This window comes from Polypterus senegalus, chromosome 5 (genome assembly GCF_016835505.1).
Source record: "Polypterus senegalus isolate Bchr_013 chromosome 5, ASM1683550v1, whole genome shotgun sequence".
NCBI lineage: Eukaryota > Metazoa > Chordata > Cladistia > Polypteriformes > Polypteridae > Polypterus > Polypterus senegalus.
Window position 1 is genome coordinate 153,796,699 of NC_053158.1, and position 23,270 is coordinate 153,819,968.

Genomic DNA, 23,270 nt, shown 5'->3' on the forward strand with positions numbered 1-23,270 from the left:
GGCAGGAAACAAACCCCGGGCAGGGTGCCAGCCCACCGCAGGACACACACACCCACACACTAGGGACAATTTAGGATTGCCAATGCACCTAACCTGCATGTCTTTGGACTGTGGGAGGAAACCGGAGCAACCAGAGGAAACCCACGCAGACACGGGGAGAACACGTAATCTCCACGCAGGGAGGACCTGGGAAGCGAACCTGAGTCTCCTAACTGTGAGGCAGCAGCACTACCCACTGCGCCACCGTGCTGCCCATTTTCAGATCTAATTAAATTTATACTATTATGCATTAAACACCTATGAAATTACCCACAATACTTCACATATTACAGAGTTTAACAGTGTTCTGTATTAAGAAAATTTTTGATATACAGTATATACTTGTAAATTGAACCTAACTGGAGTTTTGGACAGTCTGACATCCCTAATTTTTTTTTTCTTGAGGATTTTATATTAAAAATCAATACTTGTGAAATTTATGAAAGAAAAAGCAGTAGTGCTCATCAGAATAACATCTAGGGTCATACTATTAGTGTTATATACATGTGTTGTTGCTTTAATTTTTGGAGATCACTTAAAACTGAAATTATGTTATCTTGTGCTACATTTTATGTTAGTTCCAGTTCTTGTTAAGAGCCGTCTTTTAAAACTTAGGACTGAAAGTACTAGCCGCTGTACCAACACAGAGTTAATTTCTCATATTTTTTTCCTCTGCTAGTCATATATCTGAAAAACATTTTAAATTACTTCTTGCCTGCTTATTGCAGTTAGCATCTGGTGTATGGGTTTGTCCAGAGATGGTGGATGAAAGAATTTCAAAAGACTTGAAAGCTTCTTTCTACAGGACACATGCTAAAAGGTTGTGTTAACTTCTCATTCACTCAGTATTAAATGTTTTACTGAAGCCATGGCAATTTAACTTGTTGCTCGAGGGGTTCAAGCTCACTAGTGAGTCTGGATGGTGGGAAGTCGTGCTGTGGTGATGACTTTCACAAAGTTGTTCCATATGGCTGGCACCTGCTTCTTTCACAAGTATTCAAAATATATTAAAATAGGTCTTTACTCTCGTGATCACATTGGCATGAGTGAGAAATTGCAATACCTAATGTCCCCAGAACAATGATAAAGTAAATAACAATAACGAGCTTGTTTTGTTTGTATCAGATTGTTCATACTGTAAGATTGACATTGTAGACTTTTTTAACACTAGAATTCCTGAAGCCTAAGAAAAAACTCATAATTCAGGCCCACCTTAAATTCCTTCGCACCTCTCAGTCAGCGTCTTTTGTATTATAAATGTGTCAATCAGCACAAGCTGCCTGCTATCCCACCGCCGCAGCTCAATTCACAAAGATGGTTCTCAGTGCTCAGTGTTTATCTTGGAGTGAATTGCCTGGAGCTGTAGAGGGTAAATAATATATTGTCATTTGGAATACATACATTTCATTTGTGTTCTGTGTCTACAACAATCTATATATTCACATAGTTAAAGCAGAAACATTTTTCATGCTTTAGTAATAATTGACAAAATGTAGACTTGAAGTGTATAATGTGTGAAGCCTGAAGTCCAAATATCAAATAAACACTTTCACAAAAGGTACAAGTATAACAAAACAAGTGTGCTTTTATTCAAGAATATAACCAAAGAAAAAGAAAACTGGTTAGGGTAGGCTATTGATACGACAGCTTGCATGGTGCAGTGGTAAGAACTGCTGACTCCTTATCAAGAGGTCACTGGTTCGATAACAGCTGCCTCCCAAATTTACCATTTTGAGTAGCGAGCTGCTCTTATTGTTAATATCGTATAATAAAAACATAAATTTGATTGGCGTCTATAACAGCCAGTTTAAATTTATAGTACATACTTGTAAAAGTTAGCGTTAATGGTCATTAAGTGCTGTAATTCCTAAGCAATTCATCTAGTTAGGATGTAAATACCAATAAGTTAAAGCTGTCACCTGGACTTTAGCCCACATTCATTATATAGCTTCAACTCTAATATCAAGCTAAAAAAACAGTATCTTTATCAATGTCTAGACCTAGTTATAGATGTCTAGGTCAATGTCTAGGTCTAGTTATCTAGTTAACTGTATATGGTACATGGCACTGCAGTCTTTCTACCACTGAGCCAGAACAAAATGTTAAAAGTGCATGCTGTTTCAGAAATAGTTTAGTGGGGATTGCTATATGCCACTGCATCCTGGAGTGTTATACACATTGTCCCATGGTAATGAGAATATTAATCTTAGCAAAATGACTTGCTGGAGCCCTGTTTTCCCCCCAACAAGAGATTTACTGTCATAGAACAAGGTTCATAACTATGTGTCATTGTACATAAATTTGAAACCCTGACTGCTAAACTACCAGGCACAACATCAAAGAGTTTTCAGATGGGGTAATGTACATTATTTTGTCTAGTAAAAACGCTTCCTCCCACATCAGGTACAAAAAAAAGTACAACTACAGTACTTGTTATGCTAAATCAAAATACTATAAAAAAAATCTAAGCATCATCCTCACAGGTGCATATTTAAGCTAATTTAGATAGGCCTTTACGAATACAATCAGTTAATATGTAAAAAGTTGGAAACAGGGTTCTCTGGTCCAAATTGATACCAAAATGGCACAGGACAGGGTAAGGACCAAGAGAGTGTTACCAAGGTAATGAGAAGTATATTCACTGACAATGTAAGTTAACTACCAGAGAGTGTGTAGTGGAAGATATATTTAATAATAATAATCATAATTTATTTTGGTGGGAACCAAGTTGAGAGGAAGAGACTGGCAACTGGCAGGGTTTGGGACAGATTTCCAGCAGACAGAAAAGGGTCAATGATCCAGTATTGGCTATCAATTCTGGATTCTATACACACTGAGTTAGCCAGGAAGGGTGTCTCTTGGTGGTTAATGGTACAAAGTCAATAAATAACCAGCAACTGTCTGAAAGACCATGCTGTCTAAAAGATATTGGATTAGATAAACTTTATTAATTCCATGGGGAAATTCAGATGCATATAATAGCAGAAACATAAAAAACAAGGATACAGACTCACAGTACAGATAATATAGTCAGTCAATCAATCAGTCGATAAGTAAATAAATAAATAAGAAATAAACATTGGGTGAAAGCATTGAATTGCCTGATAGCAGGGGGCAGAAAAAATTTCCCCAAAAGTACTTTTTAGCTTACAATGGTGGAATGAGCCTGTGGCTAAAAGTGCTCTAAGAGAGCACCTCATGGAGGGTATTTTCATGATGGCATCCAATTATGAAAATTTCTGTAGAATACAAACAGTGGTATTGTGCAGGAAGTCTCTTGTGTAGAAGGTGAATAGGATGTGAGACAGGACAGTTCCCTAAGGTGTTCCAGTATTACACACCATCATTTCTGACAAACAGTCCAGCAGCCTCACAAACTGCTGTCGGTTGGTCAGGTAGTAGATTATGACTTAGGTGATTATAGGGGTGTCAGTATTTATAGTCTTGAGCTTTTTTCCCAATTGATGAGGCAGAATGGTGTTAAAAGCACTGCAAAAGTCAAATAAAGATATCCTTACTGTGGTTCCGGCTTTGTTCGAGTGGAAGCAGGCTCTGTGGATCATGTATATGGGAACATCCTCCAAACCTATCTGATAGGCAAACTGCAGAGTATCCAGATGTTCTGAAACCAGGGGTTGTAGCAGTTTTAGGACCAGCCTCTCATAGGACTAAATGATGTATGAAGTAAGAGCAACTGGCCTGAAGTCCTTGGGATCACGGTAATGCCCTTTGTTTGACACTGGAACCGCACAGGATGTCTTCCACAGCTGGGGAACCTTCTGCACTGCACTAGCATGTTTTTATGCTCTTTTGCTTTTGAAAGCCCTAATTTAACTGAGAGTTGAGAAATAACATTTCAGTGTTAAAGAAAAGACTTTCAGCAATATGACTACTTTCCAGGTAAAGCAAGTCTGTGATTAATCATGACAGCAGTAGACGCATATTTTACTACACAGTAGATGACTTGTATATTATTTCACACCTCCCTAACCAAGAATCTAAAATAACATAGTTACTTATCTAGTATTTCTTTCTCACCATCTTGGGCCTTGTCTCTTACTATAGCCAGAGGTTTGGTGCAACCATTAAAGTTAGTTTTTACTTGGTATTTCTATAGCAGAAGTAGGACAGCTAATGACTGTTTGGCATTTGGTCTGAAAAAACCCTAGGTCTATGGAGCTTGTTACATATATATATATATATATATATATATATATATATATATATATATATATATATATATATATATATATATATATATATATAATATTTTTTTTTTACAAGCATCGGTTTAATTGCTGTTTCACTGTTTTGCCCATTTTGGCTGTTTACCTTCCCAGCAACTTTTTTTACTCTATTTTTGTATTGTCTTGGCCACTCTTTTGGGTAAGACCCATTTTGCTCATATTATTCACCACCTCCTCCAACCAGGTCATCTTATGGTTTTCTAGAGTCATAGAGTTTATTTACCAGTGTTGTTCTATGGTCTTCCCTTGTCCAAATGGTTTTTCTCGCTGCACTGTTATTTCCTTCCACACCATCTGAAACAGCATAGATTGATTTGTCATTGTAAGTTGGCCTAGTGTCAGTCAGTATGCTATACTGTGATAAACAATTTACAGTCCCTGCAACTGTAGCTTTACTGAAATAAGAGGGTTTGGAATGTGAAGGATGGTAGCACTGTGGAGCAGTGATTAAATTTTTAATCCTGCACAGTTTATATCCATGTGAAGTTTACAGTTCTTTCCATATCAGTGTGTTTCTCTCCTGCACTCCAAAGATAAGCAGGCATGGTTGATTGGCCACTCTAAATTGGCTGTGTGTAAACAGTTATGGATGTGTGAGTGTGTGTGCCCTGTGATAGAGTGGCACACCATTCAAGGCTGGACCCTAACTTGTGCCTCACACTGACAGGGAGCCTTTGAATCTTCCCCAGTCTTAAGCTGCTTCAGTAAATGAATGAATGATGAATAAATGATGGTATTGTTCTTAAACCCATCTGCTTCTTATCAGTGCGATCAGTTACCAGAACTAGATAATAATAATGGTTTTATACTTGTCTTTTTGTATGCATTCCTTCTCTTTATTAGAACATCAGAATTCTGTGATTTAGTGCACCCCTTTCCTTTTTTTGTACTGGGCTCCAAGAATGGATTGACAGACACATAATTATTAAGACATTAAAATCCAGAGAGGAAGGAGGCAGACAGAAAAGGTTCTTGTATACAAAATTTGTTATTGCTGACTGATGGCTTAATGAGTTCAATATCTGATATGATGCACATCAAATTGTGTTGATGTGAGCCTTCAACACATGTCATTCAATTAGAATTTTTACAATAATATGTCCCAAACCATCCATCTTTGTTTATATAGTTGATTAAAGCTGGCATATTATACATTACATAAAATCTTGCATATCCTATAAGCAGATAATCATAGAATGATGATGCTTGAAATAGCAGATACTCTATAGGATAATCATGGATCAATTGAATCCATTCTTCATGAGCAGTTGAACATAAGCAAGGTTCCTGCACTTTGGGTACCCATAATATATGCTCCTGACCACATCCAATGTTTCAATTGAATTTGAACTTGGACAAGTTTAAGAAACATTTCATACATGATAATGAAACTTGGATACATCACTATAACCTAAAGTCCAAACATTAGTCAAAACAATGGAAACATGGTGATTCTCCAACACCAAAGAAATTCAGGGTCCAAGACAGTGGCAGCACGATAATGTGCACATTGTGTTATATGATATCGATGGAGTAGTCCATATTGTTTACATGCCTCAAAATGTCTATATATAGTAATTATTCACTATTATACTGGTTTACTTTTATGTTTGCAGCATAATGCATACTTGTGTATAACTGAGTATAGTGCAACATATATTCATATTTGTGCATAGACTGAGCATAACTAATGTTTAAACAATGCTAGGTACCTTACATTTTCATAATTAAGGACAGGAAGCATCAGTGATAGTTTTTCTTATTGACACTCTTACATTACGTAAACAAGTTGATGATTATTTGTTAGACTAGCTAGCTACTTCCCAGGTTGAAAGTTAATGCAGAGAAGTCATTCTGCATTTTGTAATGTTGTGTGTGTGTGTGTTATGAGCCAAGACACCAACAGTAATAACAGCCTATTTATAGCTGACTGCTAAATTAATTTTTTAAACCACATAGAGTATGAGCAGTTCTATTGAGCTTGTTACCTTGGATTTGGAAATGCCTGTCACTAATTAAATTGACCGTTACTTCACAGGAAAGCATATGAATTGAATTCCTTGTTTCACTGCCTAAAAACAAAGACAGTCTGTTTAGTTTGATGAACTTTCAAGCTTTTATTAAGAATCTGTCTCAAAACACTTATTTATTCACAAGATAGACTTGTGGTGGAATGTAGCAGTTAGAGGGATTTTATATTTATTGTATTACACAAAGTCTGTCTACTTGTAGCAGTGTTCAGAATTCTATTGCAGAAAAATATATATTTTTTTCATCATTCTTTAAAGAAATCTCTTATCAAAATATGTGCAATATTACTCTTTCATGGGACAGCACAGTGGTAGTGCAGTGGTCTCACAACAAGTAGACCGAGGTTCATGTCCCAGTTGCCCAATCCATAGAGTTTGCATTTTCTGCACCATGTCCGTGTGAGTTTTCTCAGGGTACTCTGGTTTCTTCCAGTCCAAAGATGTACAGGTTTGGTTAGTTGGTGTTGTTAAATTGTGTGCATGTGTCTTAATGGTGTGATGGGCTGCCACCCCTTCCAGCGATTGTTCCTGCCTTGTGCTTGCTGGGATAGGCTCCAGATTGCCCATTATCCTGCTCTGGATAATCGGTCATAGAAAAATGAATAAATTACTCTTTCATCTTGGCAAGGGTGTAAGCAGACCAAAAGCGTCTGGGAAATGCTTACATTAATCACATTTCAGTGTAAATAAACAAAACAAAAAAATTAAATATGGATCTTTATTGAGTTCTAATTTTAACCCATTAAAGATTTAAATTCAGAAATAACAATACATGATTAATATGTATTGTAATCAGAGTGATGTGCAGGTCGTTATCTGGTTAGCTTGGGGATTTAAAAAATCTATCAGATTTCATAAGAGTCCTCACATGTTGTTGTAGTGTGAGTTGGTCACTTTTTATACCTCACAGACTCATTTGAAGGCCACTAAGAATGGTGAAGGGGGCTTGCACTTTTGCCATCTTTGTGGCCTTATCAGTATTATTTGTCAAAAAAAATATATCAGTCAGGCACTATTTGTGAACAAACCAGATTTGAAAAGAGTGTTACAAAAACAGCTTTACGGTTTTTTGTAGAAAGGAAATACATGAAAACAGTCAAAATGAACTTAGTATTTAATAATTTGTGTACCGCTGATATATATTTTTTTAATTTTGACTTTGTTGGTATTCATTTAAAGTTGTTTTTTTGTTCAGTTGCTGAAAGAGAAAAGCTAATGAATATATCAGGTACTTCACAGCGATTAATATCACTCTATGTAAAGCCTATTCTGAAATTTTCTAAACCTATAACTCTACACCCTCGAAAATTCCAAATGAAGTTCAGGCCTAGGCTCACATCAATAGGGAGCACAATTAATAGGATGAGGCTAAGTGGACTTTAAATTCTAATACTAGCATTATTAAAATTGTATCAAGCAAATTGAAAAATGAGAAATTGTAAAAAATATGTAATAGATGTGACTAATTGTAAGCCTTTCAAAAGTGCTTACGTGCTTCATCACTGTTCAATGCCCATCCTTGCCACATTCTTCTCTCCTCTTTTCTTGGGTCACCCTTTGTTCTGTGCACATTTTAATTGTACTATAGTGCAGAATACCCGAAAACTGAAAACAGGCATTGTTCTAATTTGAATTTGACTTTTCGCAGTAATTTCTCAGGCTCTTTTATTCCTTAGTGATAACATTTCTAGTATTTGAAATACACTTGTCAATTTCTGCATATTTATGTGTTAGGGTTTAAATATACTATATGGATTTATAATTCTCATATGGTGGTTTTCTAGAACAGGAAACATGGTATATATATTTTTTTTTATAAAAACTGATTTTTTTGAGGAATCATAACATTTTTTTAAAACTTTTTTATCTTTCAGACTTTGGTGTTAGTGCCTTCTTAGCCACAGGTGGAGATATTACAAGAAATAAAGTCAGAAAAACCTTTGTAGGAACCCCTTGTTGGATGGCTCCAGAGGTCATGGAACAGGTACTTATCAAAATAAACTGTTCTTTGCCTTAAACGATTCTGCATAATACCTGTAGTATCGACAGCATCTGGCAAAAGGTATTCCAATCTGTTAAAAGGTTTATGCATTTAAAGTATTATAAATAATACTTTTTTGGTCCATTTGGTGTTTTATATTGCAGACTTCCATGACAAGGGAGACACATTTTAAAGAGAAAGTGTTATTTGTTTTCAGATTACTTTAAGACTGAAAAATGATTTATTCAGGTCCCTGTATTCTTGTCACTATTTTTTCTTTTTTTTTTTCCACAAAAAGTTACTCTGCAAGAGGATACAAATGCCTTACCACTGGCCTCTGCATGTGTACTGCCAAAGTCACTGTCATGTTTAAGGCATAAAAGCCCCAATTGCTTTAGTATTTTTTTTCTTCATAGCTAGTGTGAAGGAAAATAACCAAAAAGAAGACAAAAACTCATTATATGTAAGTCATTGGTTAAGTGTACCAATTTCTGTGTATTGTTTTATATTTATAATATAATATAACTTATTCACTTAAACACTTCTATCCAAGAAGTCTCAACATAAATGAGTAAACATCAGTCAAGGGGACTGTTTGGGAGCAAGGGTTTACAGCACAAGATTATAAAATTAATCCTCACAATTGAAGAACTCTAAACCAAACAGAACACTGAACTAGTTAATATTTCCTTAGTTACAAGAACCTGTAAAAAACATAATAAATTAGATATTCACAGAAAAGGAGAGTCTTCAAACACTTCTTAAACACATTAAGAGAGTCAGCAGTTTGGAAGGAGGTGGGCAGCTTATTCCATCAGCTGAGAGCTACATACACAAAAAAGAGAGTCTGGATTGAAATTTGATTCCATGCAGAGGTGGTGTCACCAGACACTGTTTGCTAGCAAACCTGAGTGGCCGAGAAAAAGTATAAGACCTCATAGATATCTCCTTATGCATAGGTGCTGACTCATTGACTATTCTGTAGATAAGGATTTGAACTTAATATGTGCTACTACAGGCAGCCATTGTAGCAAACGTAAAAGAGCAATGACCTGTGCCTGTCTGTGCTCGTTGAGCACAAGATGTACCACTGGCTTTTGAAACTACGACACATGCTTGTTAGCACATGCTTCTATCAATAGAGAGTTACAGTAGTCCAGGTGTGACCAGAGCAAAGCCTGGAGCAGGGGTTATGCTGCATACTGTGTCAGATATGTTATGATCTTGTGGATGTTATAAAGAATAAATCTGCAAGACTGAAAGACAGTTGTAATGTGCTTCATGAAAAATAGCTAGGCGTCAGTCACCCCAGGGTTACTTACTGACTTGGCAGGAATTGAGAATAATCAGCTGAATTGAAACATTTGTGCCAAGCAGTAAAAAAATACAGTGGATTCAGAAAGTATTCAGACTTTATTGTGTTGTAGATTTACTTTTGCATGGATAAATGTGCCATTTTGCCCATCAGTCTACACTCATTAATTCATAATGACAAAAGGAATTCAAGTTTCATATTGATATGTAGGTTTCAAAAAAGATTTTAGCAATTTTTCAGAAATCAAAACCTGAAATTTCTCATTCATATACTGTAAGTTGTACCCATTTAAAATTAAATCTATAATATAATAATTTGTGCAGAAAGTGAAAGAGTACTTTTTGAATCCACTGTGTCCCCATTGCTAAAAACTATTTGAAATCTTTCAGTACAGTAATACTACATCAAGGAAATAGAGTACCCTTTTGTTGAATATTTTAGTATTTTCTTTTGGGTTTTAACTGTAGAAGATGATGTGACTAATAATGTGTAAAAATTCAATATATAAAGTATCTTTTTAGATTTATAGTTCTAGTTTATTAATCCATGAGAAAGAAAAAAGTAAATGAGGCTTACATGAAATTATAAGGCTTGAGTTTACAGAAGGATAAAAGTTAGGAGGAGTCTTGCTTCTGTTAAACAGGTAAGAACAAGTTAAGTATTTAAGATAAGACCATGTCATTTTACACAAGTTTTCCTAAGATTTACAGTCATATACTTCATGTACTTAATCTTTGAGAGTCGGTGGTATGCTTCTGTGAAGCCAGTTGTGTATTATGATATGCCCAGTGACTCACTCTAACCAGTCCATGACTCGCTCCAACAATCATCAAGCAGATTTTGTTTTTAGTCGCGGGGCAGGCTCTGTGTGCATGAGAGCTGACATCCAGTGAATGCTCATCCAGATCTACAATGCATATAATGTGGGTGTTTTGGAGTTTGCAAACAGAAGAGAAGCGCATCTGTCTGATGTCTCTTGTTTTACATACGACAACATAATAGAAAATGTAAAAAAAGAAAAGTCAGAGATTACATCTGAACTCACTGTACCTGTTAACCCTTCATACAGCATGAGCTGTGCCAGGAAGTACGCTATTGGCTGATACAAAAAAGGGTGAACATGACTGTGTAAATGTAACATGGCTATCATTTTTAGGCATGTAAACTGACATGGTTCAGAGATGCAATTAGCAACTGCATTCAACAAATTTGACATACCCCATACTGGAAGTCGTGTAATGTGGCATAGGCTATTGGCTGATAAAACTCTAATGTAGAGTTGACATAAGTGAAGAATTATTTTGCAGTCTTGTATACAATTTGTGACTTTGAAACAGATGCAGCTATTTACATTAGAATTTTAAGAAAAAAAAATATCCAGTGTGTAAATGAAAAGTCAAATTTGAAGTGTCCATGGCAACTTTAGAATGAACAAACTCTGTTTTCCTTATGTTCTTTGTTAATTTTAGGTTAGAGGATATGACTTCAAAGCTGATATTTGGAGTTTTGGGATAACAGCTATTGAACTGGCAACAGGTGCAGCCCCATACCACAAATATCCTCCTATGAAGGTAAATTACGTTTTCTTTGAAAATTCATTGTGGCCCTTTTTATTTAGTCTTTAATATCTGCAATATGTAACATCACTCCAGTGCCTTTTAGTATTATGTCACAACAACTTAATTTTTAATCACTGAATTGCTGTGTGGTAATATATTTGGAATCTTTTTCCCTCTCCTGCCACTTAGGTTTTTTAAAGTATTATTTTTGAGTTTTAATTGTATTGTTTTGCAAATGTTTTACATGTTATATATATTGTATAGATAGTATATATTTCTTGTTATGTATACTTTTTGTTTGTTTATTTCTGTATTGTATTTTTGTCCTTTTCTGAGACAACGTGCAAGTAAGAATTTCATTGGGCTACATACACGCGACGGTAAACTTGACCTAATTTTTTTTCTAATGGGCAAGTAGGGTGTAAGGTATCAGTTTAGGTTTAAAGATTATGTTTTGGTACATAACCAGATTTAATTTCTAGTGTGAGCATATATATATATTTTTTTACTTGGGTTGATTGCTATGAGTGAGTATTTATGGCAGTACCTAGTAATATAAGGTGGTTCTTGCAAAAGGCTGTATGCTGCAGACATAGGTTCTGAATATCATGCATATGTGTACTTCTACCCTGTGGCAACTGCACAGAGATCAGTTTCAAAATGCATGTAGCAGTAAGACCCATGTGGTCCAGAGTCAAAATGCTGATAATGTAAATGTGTATTCTAAGTGTATATTTTAATTCATTTAAAACGTTTAGCAGAAATCCATGGACGTAGAAATTATGTGCATATATAACAGTATTCCATCCATTTTAAGTACCTACTTTGACTAATTCAGGAGCATGAATCAATTTGACTGTAATGAAAAAGGTAAGAGTCCCACTAAATGCTCACAGAATACAGAGGTCTCTGATTTTAATGCACTAGTAAGAACAGGCACAGAGCAAGAACCAACTGTGTACAGACTCTCATCCGGTTACAGAGCACATGGACGCATACATTCACCAATATTCACACTTGGTTAGTTTAGAGTAGTCAATCAAAAACTTTTAGTTCGTTTTGCAGTGTTTTGCCTAATCTCGTCAGAGGAAGGGAATTCAGCAAGAGGATCAACTCCACTTAAAGGTCATGTATTCCATTTATCCATTTTCTGATGTGCAGAGAAACAGTTTTCATCGTAATTCACCACAGGACTGGGCTTTTCTCCCTATTAGCAGACTACCCATACTTGACATTAAAATACTTCTAAAGTACATTTATAAATATAGTTGTAGATTCTCATTGAAAGTGCATTAAACACATTCTCTGCACTTTGAAGAGCTATATTATATATGAAACCATGTGTATGAAAATTTAGGATAAATCACATCCCTTATTTATTCACTAAGGTATGCAACTTTTTTTTTCAGTACAGGAAAATCCTATAGGAAAAGGCACAGGTGGCAACTCTAGTGGTGTGTATGGATTAAGATCATTATCAAAAAAACAACATAGAAAATGAGCAAGCTTCTGTGACCCACTACTATTATTATTAGACTTGAATTAATTAATGACATGGGAAGCACAGTCAAATTAACCAGATTTGGGGTTGCCATCAAATATTTTAATTTCAGAAATTTTTAACATATTATTTGCATGTATTAATGGAGATTAATCAGCAGCTAAAATATATAGCATTTGTTATTATGACTGCTGTTTGCATTTGTGCATAGAAATTATTGGTGTAAGTTTGAAAGGTCCTATACTGTTGGTCAGAAGGGAGGAGTGAGAAAAGCAGCTGTGTGTAATGATTGATGCCTTTAGTAATGTTGTTTACCTCTCTAACTCAGCGGTTTTATACATATCTTAAACAGAAGGCTGCTTGGTACCATTAATGGTCTGTGCCATCATGTGATCCTCAGTGCTGTATGATCTTCAGCCAAGCAAGGGCAATTTACCAGGATGCTACACAACCCGTAAGGATAGACTCCACTGTCCACTCATAAAAGTTTTATATTTGAACAACTATTAAAACAATTTTCATAATACTAGTTAGAGCTGGGATTAGATTAAAAATTAAGTATTCAATTGCATAATTGTATGTAATTTATTGTGATTAAATGAGATTAATTGCATCTAACCTTAAAACATCTAAGTAGAAATTAATACGTAAATCATGAAGTAAATATGATGAATCAGTGAATCACAAGTTTAATGTAGAATCAACACAAAGGAATTAAAAAAAAAAATAAATAAATAACTAAACTAAAAATCAACTTGAACAATAATCTTAAACCTAAACCTTTAACAAAATACAACTTGAGCTAGCACAACCTGAATTTAAATGCCTTCCTAAAAGGAAAGTTGAAAAAAAGCTTGTCTATCCCCTCTATACTGTCTTCCACTTCTGTATTATAGCCCAGAAGCATGCCACTCTTTCCGCTGTTGCTCCCCTCTACTCACTCGTTCATTCCATGCTGTTCATGCCCATTGTACTGCTCCTTCTCATCTGCAACCATGCCACCCCGTGTGGCTCCTGCGGCCCATCACCAACTCCAAGGAACAGCGCTTATGTTCCAGCATCTTCCACACTCAAACCCATCTCTCACGTTCCTTCCACTCTTTTACTGGAATTTCCTCCTCTGGCTCAGATGTTTCAGTTGTATAATGCACTGTTCCTTTTGAAAGCACAGTACAGCCACATGGCCCTCTGAATTTCCAGCCTGATCATTACAGTATAATTGTTTCGTAATGTTAAAAAAAAATGCATGAAAATACCGCTCTGACAAAAGCACTGCCTGAGGTGTTTGCCTCGTTGCCGGCCCTGGATATGACAATATGTTTTAACGCATTAAACAGGCCACATTAATCACAAAAATGAATGCATTACCTTTTCCAGGCCTAGTACTAGCCTAGTTCAATTTCCCATCTCTTAACTCTTAAGAACTTCAGATGGTTTTGAGTGAACAGGGGGAGGATGGTTAAATAAGGAAGAAGTTGTTTTAGAAAACTTTAGAACAGCCAGAAACCTGCCCCACTTGTGACTTCAAGTAAGGTATCTTTCAAACTAAAGTAAAGCAGAGCTTAGCACAAGTGTCATTGAGAATGGGAGGAAACAGTGCGTCTGAAAAACAACACAGTCATATTTATGATGTTCATCTATTGCAAGACATCAGCACCTTTGGCAATGGAAAAAAAATCACAATACAGATATATTAATAAATAATCACCTTTATATTCAGAGTATACTGAAGATAAAATGCAGTAAGAAGTTCAAAAAGTAGTTTGTATGTTCTGATTGTATTAGTTTTTCTTTTACAGTTTTCCTCTCACATCCCTAAAATTGGGCATGTTAGGTTAATTGGTTTTTCTAAATTAGACCCATTTGAATGCTATTAAAGATGTGTACTTGAACAGGCCATATGATGAATTGGCGCTCTGTCCGGAGTTGACCTCAGTTTTTCTTCAGAGATATTCTTTATTCTCCCCATGACCCTTAACTGGAGTAAGTGGGTCTGGGAATGTTATGGTATGTTATTAATAGAAAGCATTTTATAACATATGCTCCCCATGGAAAGTGTTATTGTTATTATTATTAAAGCATTACTTTTACTTTATTTAAAACTGAAATGTATTATTCAGCAATAAGATCTAATCATTAAACATTTCATTTAATATGTTCTTTACAGCCATATGATGGATTTATTTTTTGCTAAAATGCTTATTACTGTACTGTAAACGCACACTTTGTTTTCATAATAATTGTAATCTGCTTCTTTTTTTTTAATTTTTATGTATTTTTAGTGGAGGTCCTTCTTGAAACTATGTTTTTTGACTATTAAGCAATTAATACGACACTTGTAAACCTTATGTTTTGGTCTTTTGGGAACTGTCTACAAAGAAATTGTTGTATTGATTTATTAATTTAATATGTGACACTTTATTAGGCAGATTTTTTTTTTTAAAGAAAAATACTGTTTTTTGACTTTCTGTATATTTTAACTGAAGCTGATAAAGCAAATGTTTTATCTTGAAGGGGCAAGTATTTTAATGATTCAATAATGGAAGTGAAGTGATTGTTAGGCAGTTGTTTTGTGTATCAACCTTTTACATTCGAAGATTTTATCATGAAAAAATTAACAGATATAAATAAAAATATCACAGAAAATAACATTTCAGTGTATGATTTGTAAGTCAGTAAAATTAGTGAATTATTGAAGAGTCTAAATACAGAAAACCCCAGAAAAGTTGTTTTGGTAATTAATCTTACTGTCCTAATAGTCTCCATTTTTTGGGGGGTTGGGTGCTTTCCTAGGTTTTAATGTTAACTCTTCAGAATGATCCACCATGTCTAGAAACAGGCGTGCAGGATAAAGAGACGGTGAAGAAATATGGCAAGTCATTTAGAAAGATGGTCTCACTCTGTCTCCAGAAAGACCCAGAGAAAAGGCAAGTTGACTTCTTGAAATTATTTGGTTAATTTTTATATATTAATTACAAGTTCAAAATACATATATTTTTAATACTATAAACATTCCAATGTCGGGTCAAGCAGAAAAGCAAAGTGCAGTTTTGGCCTCTTGTGCCCATTATCATTTGGTCCTGTTTTGTTTATTATTGCATTTTTAGCAGTCAATGTAGACTTCTCCCAAACATACTTTCTATGTTCTCTGCATATAGAGTATAGAACTTAATGTTTTCAGTGGATTGACAACAATTTCGGCCACTCGAAACACTATTTGATCTCTTTTTGAACTATATCTCTGTGTATCAGAATTAGAGTCTGTGAACATGAACTCATAAATGAATAATGAACGAATCTTTTCACTTACTAGCATAGAAAATTAATCAATGCCTATTGATTTTGAGCAAATTGCTTGAGTAGTTTAAAGAGATAAGTACATATAGCATAGGCATATAACATACTATGACTGAATCAAAATTTGGAATTTTTTCTGTTCAGTGCATTTATACAGCTCAAGCACGCTTGAACCCAATTTGACCAGTGATATTTTTTCATATGTCAAGATGCGAGACAGTAAACACAATAATTCAAATGAAATCACCATAAACCTAAATGAAACTCAACACAGTTATCGATATTGAATAATTGTAGAAATCTATTCATTTTGGAAAACAAAATCACACTGTTAATATTTTTTTATGCAGACACAATGATTTTGCATTCTTGCAAACATTGGACTGCAATGTTTTGTTTTTACCCTGTGTTGGACTGGTGCCATGTCTAGGAGTTGTTCCTGCCTTGTATCTGATTGCTGGTGTAGGCTCCATTTACTTCACACAACCCTGCCTTGAATAAACGGGTTATGAAAATGGATGGATGTTTAATTTCTAAAATCAGACCTGTAAGCAGGGAAAAGTTACATAAAGGATGCCTTGCATGTTTATGTTATGTGTTATTGTTTGTTTAGAATGATGGTTATATTCCTCAATCATTATCAAACCCTTAGTTTTCTTTTCCAAAGTTAAATAAGTCTGCTCAATTAAAACTTTCCTGTATTATAAATTTAAAAATCATATATGCAAAGTATTGATCATACAAGTTTTTGTTCTTTGAATTATTATTAATACACTGTACAGTGTGCATTTATGTTTTGTTATATTCTGTCTGCCAGTTTTAGTTCATCAAGAGCATGATGGATCAATGAAACGAACCTTCCTCTGAGACATTAACTGTAGAACAGTGAAGTAGCAGCATTGATTCAAATTGCTATATTATAGTAAGCACACAAAGCAATGCTCAAAGAGTCATCTTTGAAAGGCTATTATAAGTTTTTGGAAAGCATTCAAGAGTCTTTGGATCAAGGCGTCTGCTCAGAACATTTACAGTGCATTAAGCTGACATCTTTTTATTCTCACAAATAGTTTTTTCGCAATATGCAATATGATTTCAGTCCATGGGGTTTTAAATAGTTTGTGTTTCTGCATATTGTTAGTGCTCAGTATAAATCATTTATTCCTTCTGGTTTTGGCTTGTTTCGCTTTTAGGCCAACAGCAGCAGAACTTTTGAAAAATAAATTCTTTCAAAAAGCAAAGGTGAGTGCTGATTCATCCCTCCTTACCACCCGCCTTCGGTTTCAAGTGTATTTTCAACTTGTTAAACATTCATTTGTGCTTATTAATTTGATCTTTTTGCTTGTGTATGGAGAGGCTAAAGGTTTAGTAATGACTTTAATTTAATCTGGTTGCGTGGTGATTTAAGGTCAGTGGTGGCTGGCCAAAATTCCATTCATTTTTATGTTGAAACCCCTTTTGATTTGCTTTTTAATGCAACAAAAGTGGGATTATACTCCCATCCCCCAGCCCTCCCTTTATCTGATACCACATTATGCTTAACAACTAGAAAGCTGTGTAAGGGGTTTGAAAAGTTAGGCCCTTTCTATTTAAATTGCATAATTTGAATAATTACTCATCTGAAACTGTTTTGCATTCTAAGCAGGATGCATTACAGCTAATTTCCCTTTCCCATTACTACATGATATGCGTGCAGTGTAGCTTTTTTCCATTGGACTCCTGAATAGTGTGATCACACATTTATCAAATGCTATAAAGTCGCAGCTTAATAAAATATGTGCTTTAATCAGCATGACATTGATTAGACTTATTTTAAGTGGTTAATAAGTAACTGACTTGATGGATGAATGATGACAGAATCTTCCTGGTACAATAAGTAGAGAGAGAAGAGAAAAAAAAATTTGTAAGGGGTTTCGCTTTTAATGAAAAAACAGCAGACACTGAAGACCTGGTAGAATCTGTGGAAAGATGAAACTGGAAGGTAGTGCCTCTGTATAAAGGAAAAGAAGATTTCATTGTATATATAATAAACAAGAGAGGTCAGTGTTAATGATTTTAATGTTTTCAGTCTATACATTTAGTTCTTTTCTTTTCCACGGATACTCAAACTGATTACAACAATAAGCACCTTCACACACACTTTAAGATACTGTCACTCAAGAAACAAGATGAAGAACTAGAGAAAAAATTGTTTTAAATCACTCTGTATTTGCAGTATTTATTCAAATAATGTTCATATTAGATCACACCATTAAAAGTAATAATATCAAAGGCAATGTTTTCCTTGCAGTATAAAAATAAGAAACCTGTGTAAAAATAAGTACTTATCACTGCAAACTCAAATGCGCTACATTTTTAAATACTAGTTTTAAACCATTTCTGGTCCTGGAGCACTTCTATGGCTTCAGTTGTCCATTCTGGCCCTTTTCTTAATTAGTGACAAGTTTTTGATGCTTTTTAGTATTAATGTCCAAATGTGAATTGTGGTCTCTGTTCTGTAAACAACTAGACAGCAGTAACTGAAAAAAGTTGCACTTGCGATTCATTACAATTTTTCACTGTAAAGTAGCATATTTCGTTACTACACAAAGATATTGCCTGCTGCTACTGGCATGATAATACATGCATGTGCTTCAGTAGTCTAGTGAGAGAAAAACTACAATTAGTTGAGAAGTCCTGAACATATGTTATAGGCATATATTTAAATTTAAACAGATTGAAGTTTAGTGAACATGCTTTCACACTTGTGGAGTGGTAGCACAGAGCTTTCATTCCTGCCTCACAGCACCTCCCAAGTATTGCAAATGTTACTATTAAAGAAGGGAGGTTTAATCCCAGAGGTGCATTAACTTTTCCACTGCAGGGTGTTGAATTTCTAATAATAATTAATTATTATTACGTGATTACGAAGTACATGCTTTCATTCTTACATTTTGATTTGGATACTTCATCCCATTGATAGGAGTAAAATGAAGATTTAATTTCTATATATTTATTTATGTTATACAATTTCACATATAGTGTTTTAGATGTAGCCTTATCCACAGCACCATACTTTATTTTTTTTTTACTTTATTATATGCGTTTATTGCTACATAAGAAAGTAAAGAAGGAAAGAACTTACAACTTACAATACTTGTTCCCATGGCTTGAATCAAATCGTTTAATATGGATGTGCAATATGTACTGTTTGATTTCTGTTTATAAAATGAAAGCTGTTATAAATAAAATGATCTACTTTGCTGTTATTTATGAGTCATGCAGGTATGCTGTTGTTGTATATAATATACACTAAGACATTCATAGTTGTTAAATTGTTTACTGTGGACAGTGGCCGGCCATTCATCCAGGCCAATACCCCCACGCCGCTAGATGGAGCCCTTCCGGTAGTATGGAGGTGCCCCAAATTCCAGCAGGGCACCATGGATATTGGAATTTTCCTTCACAGCCCTGGGGATACCATGGGGGCTGCAAGGGGATGCTGCAGGGAGGCTCAAAGACTTATATTTGCCCTATAACCCGGAAGTACGTCCTAGTCACATGGATAGAGGAAATGACGTGCTTCCGGGATAGCAAAGAAGAGTTTTGATCTGACCCAGAAGTGCTAGGAAATCACATGGACTGAGGGTTCAGAAGCACTTCCGGGTCATGGACTATAAAGGATTGTGGGAAATCCCAGATGGAGGAGCTGAGCTGGGTGGCAGGGTGGCAACGCGTCTGGGAGAGGAGGATTGTTTATTGTTTATTGGAGAATTGATTTGTTTATGAGTATTGTGGAGAGGAGGGTGCTTTGTGCACTTTATTATTATAATAAATTCCACTTTTGGACTTTTACCTGGTGTCTGACGTATTGTCTGAGGGTTCAAGGGAGCGATAGCGGCCCTAATCTGTCACATTACTAAAATTTTTAATAGCCTTCAATTATAGGGACAATAACTGTATTTTATGTATCAGACTTACTTAACAGTATCTGAGTCCTAAAGTAATTAATCTGTAAAGTTAATGTCACAGCACACAATCAGGTAATGAGTGTCTGCAAGATAATATTATTGTTATATCAACAACTTGCTGTCTATATTTATTTGCCAGTCACAAAACAGCAACAGCTTACATCTAGTTTTTGTGAGTTTTAACATAATAAGCATTTTAATATTCTTGACTTTTTAGAATAAAGAATTTTTACAAGAGAAGCTGCTTCAGAAGGCACCTACAATCACAGAGAGGTCAAAAAAGGTAACATTATATAAATACCCTTTTCTGTCCGTGTGGATTAATATTGCAAACTTGATATATGAAAGAATCGTCTGGCATACATTTCAAAAACACTAGACATTTTCTACTTTGAAGCTCACTAAATGAAAAGATTCCTGCATATGGGTGCTGCTTGTAAAGGCTCCTATTTGTACACTGTTCAGGTAATAGTAAACAAAAGTTGTCATTTTTATTTGCCTGTGCTTACAAGGAGACTTGTATAATAATAGATACTGGCGTTTTTGTAGCTCTGACCTTGACCTTCCCACTTCAGTACATTTCTGTGAGTTTCCTGTTGGTCTTTTTGGAGAAATGCCAGGTCACTGCTGATTTGTTACTTGGTCTGCAAAAAACAAAGAGTAAAGTAAACATATTAAATGTGTATCACTTTGCTTCAAATGCAGTTTGATCACAAAAATTGCATTTCTGTCTGACCAGGTTATATTTTTTATTTATGCACTTGACTAAGGTGAAGGTAAAAATGTTCCAACTTAAAGAATTTGGACAGCTTTGTTTTCTCTGAATCGTCTGACTTGGAGGTCAGAGTTTCTAGGGTGGTTTTAAGGAATTTTCAAATCTTAAACTCTTAATTCCCAGTCTGTCCTATTGAGAAAGTAACATTTTTCTTTAATGGTAGTAAGCTATCCTTGAAGTAAATTATGGGATGGAAATTAATTATGGTTACAGTTTATAAGTTTCTTTAACAGGTCATTAACAAAGTATTGATTAATCTATATTTAAACAATTTTAAATGAAATTAAATGATTATATATGCATTGCTAAAACATTATTTTAACTTTTATTAATAAGTTATTAATACAAATTATATAATGCATCTTTACAAATTATTTATTCATTATTTGTAGATCATTTTGACAAACCTAACCTAAATTTGTAACTATTTAACCATTGTAAAGGTTTATCAGGGTATACTAATGAAAACATGAAAGATTCTGAAATGTGTTCTAAAAGTTTATTACAACCAACGTAAAGAAAAGGTTTATTATAATTCTTTATCTTCCTATAACATGAGCAGTCAAGATCATTGTAATTTAATGAAATCATATAACATCTTTTACTGTTCCCTAAAGTTGCATAATTATCTTTTTTTCTACTTTGATTCTGTTGCATTCTTACTTCAGAATTTGTTCCATTGTTAGATATTATTTTAAAAAGAAACAAAATGATGTTTTACACTTTTGTTTGAGCTCTCAAGTTAGTTGTAGACTGTTGTACATCATCACCTAAGTAACTTTTTCTTGGCTATGTCAGTTTGTTTTACATAAGAGTGTGTTGATGTTTGGAGTGACTTTATGGCTTTGCCTTGCCATTGCAGCATTCCTAATAATCATAGAAAGTTTTGCCTCGGGAATATTGCTTGATCTATCTTTCTACAGTATTGAGTCTGATTTTTGTTCCCAAATTACCTCTAACTTAAAATTTGCTATTAAATTCCAAAATAGTATTTTTTTTTAAGCCATAAAAATAATTTTGGTACAAGGTACTGTTTTAGATGTTATACAGAAATGCATTGTTTTTTTAAAGTAATGCCCTATACAATCTGTATTAAAGATATTGTGTAATTGTGAACCTTCTTACACACCAAAACCCCATCAAATTCTGTATAAGCCAGCACCAGGCAAATGATACATGTAAAGGTTTGTAATGTACCACAAAAATGCCTAATCAAAGTAAATGCAAACATGTTTGTCATAAAAGAGAGGAGATGAAAATACAGAACATCTACAGTATATATTTTTTAAAAAGTTGATGTAATTATTTGTCATCTGTACGGTACAACCTCTGTCAACCTCAACAGGTGCGCCGGGTGCCAGGATCAAGTGGTCGACTACACAAGACTGTAGATGGAGAGTGGGAGTGGAGTGATGATGAACTTGATGAAGAGAGTGAGGAAGGAAAGGCTGCAGTGGCTCAGTTGCGAGTAAGTCATCATATATGAAATAAAAATGATTCCATCATAACCAAGTTGTTCATTTAGTTTATATTTTAAACCTTCTAAAGCCATCTATTGTGATTTTTATTTTAATATAATCCAGGCATTTTTTCATTAATTGATTTCAGATTATTAGTGTTTAAAATGTAATTTTCAAACAGAATTATGAGACACCTTTAGATATAATCTTAAGTATTTTCTTTTGATGATTTTCATTGTCCTCTATTTTGTAGTGGCTAAAGCTTTTCATAATTAAAGTGGCTTCAAACAGTACTGAATACTGAACGTTCCATGTCTAGAAATATGCTAATTTATTTCACACTCAGCCAGCTCATTTTTATGCTTTTCAAACATGCTGCAAATCAAAAAGGTCTTGAGTTTACATGTATCCAGTCCAGAAGTGAAGTGTGACAAGTGCAATGTGATCACATTATAATATGTAAGCAGTTGTTACACACTTTTAATGTTTTGTAAAAAAATGCATTTTACCTGTCGTAAAGTAAAAAATGCTTGTATTTTTCACTTTGGGGCACAATGTCTAAAGAGCAGGAAAAAATGTGGAGGCAGATGTATCAAAGTGAAAGAAATTACAAACCGTACATAATTTAAAAAAAATTGATTAGTGTTTATGCTATATGTCCAGAGTTCCAGGTATCTGCCAATTCCTTCCAGGGTAGGTAAATCTGAACTGAACAAAATATGCGTGTATAATGAACAGATGAAAGAATAATATTAAAGTTAAAGTTGTTATATTTTGATCTCCTGCGTTGAAAGATAATGTATATTCAAGAAACTTCCTTTATCATAGTGTATAAAGAGCTTCTGTTAGGTGAGTAATCATTTTTTAGTTTATTAAAAATAAAAGCAAAAAAGAGTAAATTATGTAGAAAGTTTGTTCTGAGATCTTTAAACACTATGCAATAAAGATTGTCTTCTTTCCTACTTACCTTATTGTCCTTTTCTTTTTAAGCAGCAGCAGTCGGAAGCAATAAGTATCCTCAAGCGTCAAGTTCGGTTTTCCCAGCCACTCGAACAGCCTCCACACAGGGTTGTTAAAATTAAACAAATACAGATGGGTTTTTCTTTATAAAAGGAATGT

General features: G+C 34.5%; 1 protein-coding gene and 1 long non-coding RNA gene across 2 annotated transcripts in view; one reads left to right on the forward strand and one right to left on the reverse strand.

The window, feature by feature from the left end:
• Positions 1-23,270, forward strand: part of oxsr1b (oxidative stress responsive kinase 1b) — a 245,389-nt gene that overhangs the window by 170,438 nt on the left and 51,681 nt on the right. The window contains exons 6-11 of the mRNA XM_039753524.1: positions 8,191-8,300; positions 11,082-11,183; positions 15,466-15,599; positions 17,160-17,208; positions 20,134-20,199; positions 22,037-22,159. Coding sequence (XP_039609458.1) covers positions 8,191-8,300; positions 11,082-11,183; positions 15,466-15,599; positions 17,160-17,208; positions 20,134-20,199; positions 22,037-22,159 — 584 coding nt within the window. The remainder of the gene's footprint in view (positions 1-8,190; positions 8,301-11,081; positions 11,184-15,465; positions 15,600-17,159; positions 17,209-20,133; positions 20,200-22,036; positions 22,160-23,270) is intronic.
• LOC120529600 lies at positions 1,372-23,258 on the reverse strand. Its single transcript, XR_005633774.1, has 3 exons — positions 23,119-23,258; positions 20,473-20,560; positions 1,372-1,399 (listed from the first exon to the last, which is right to left on the reverse strand). It is a non-coding gene; the product is annotated as an uncharacterized LOC120529600 (long non-coding RNA).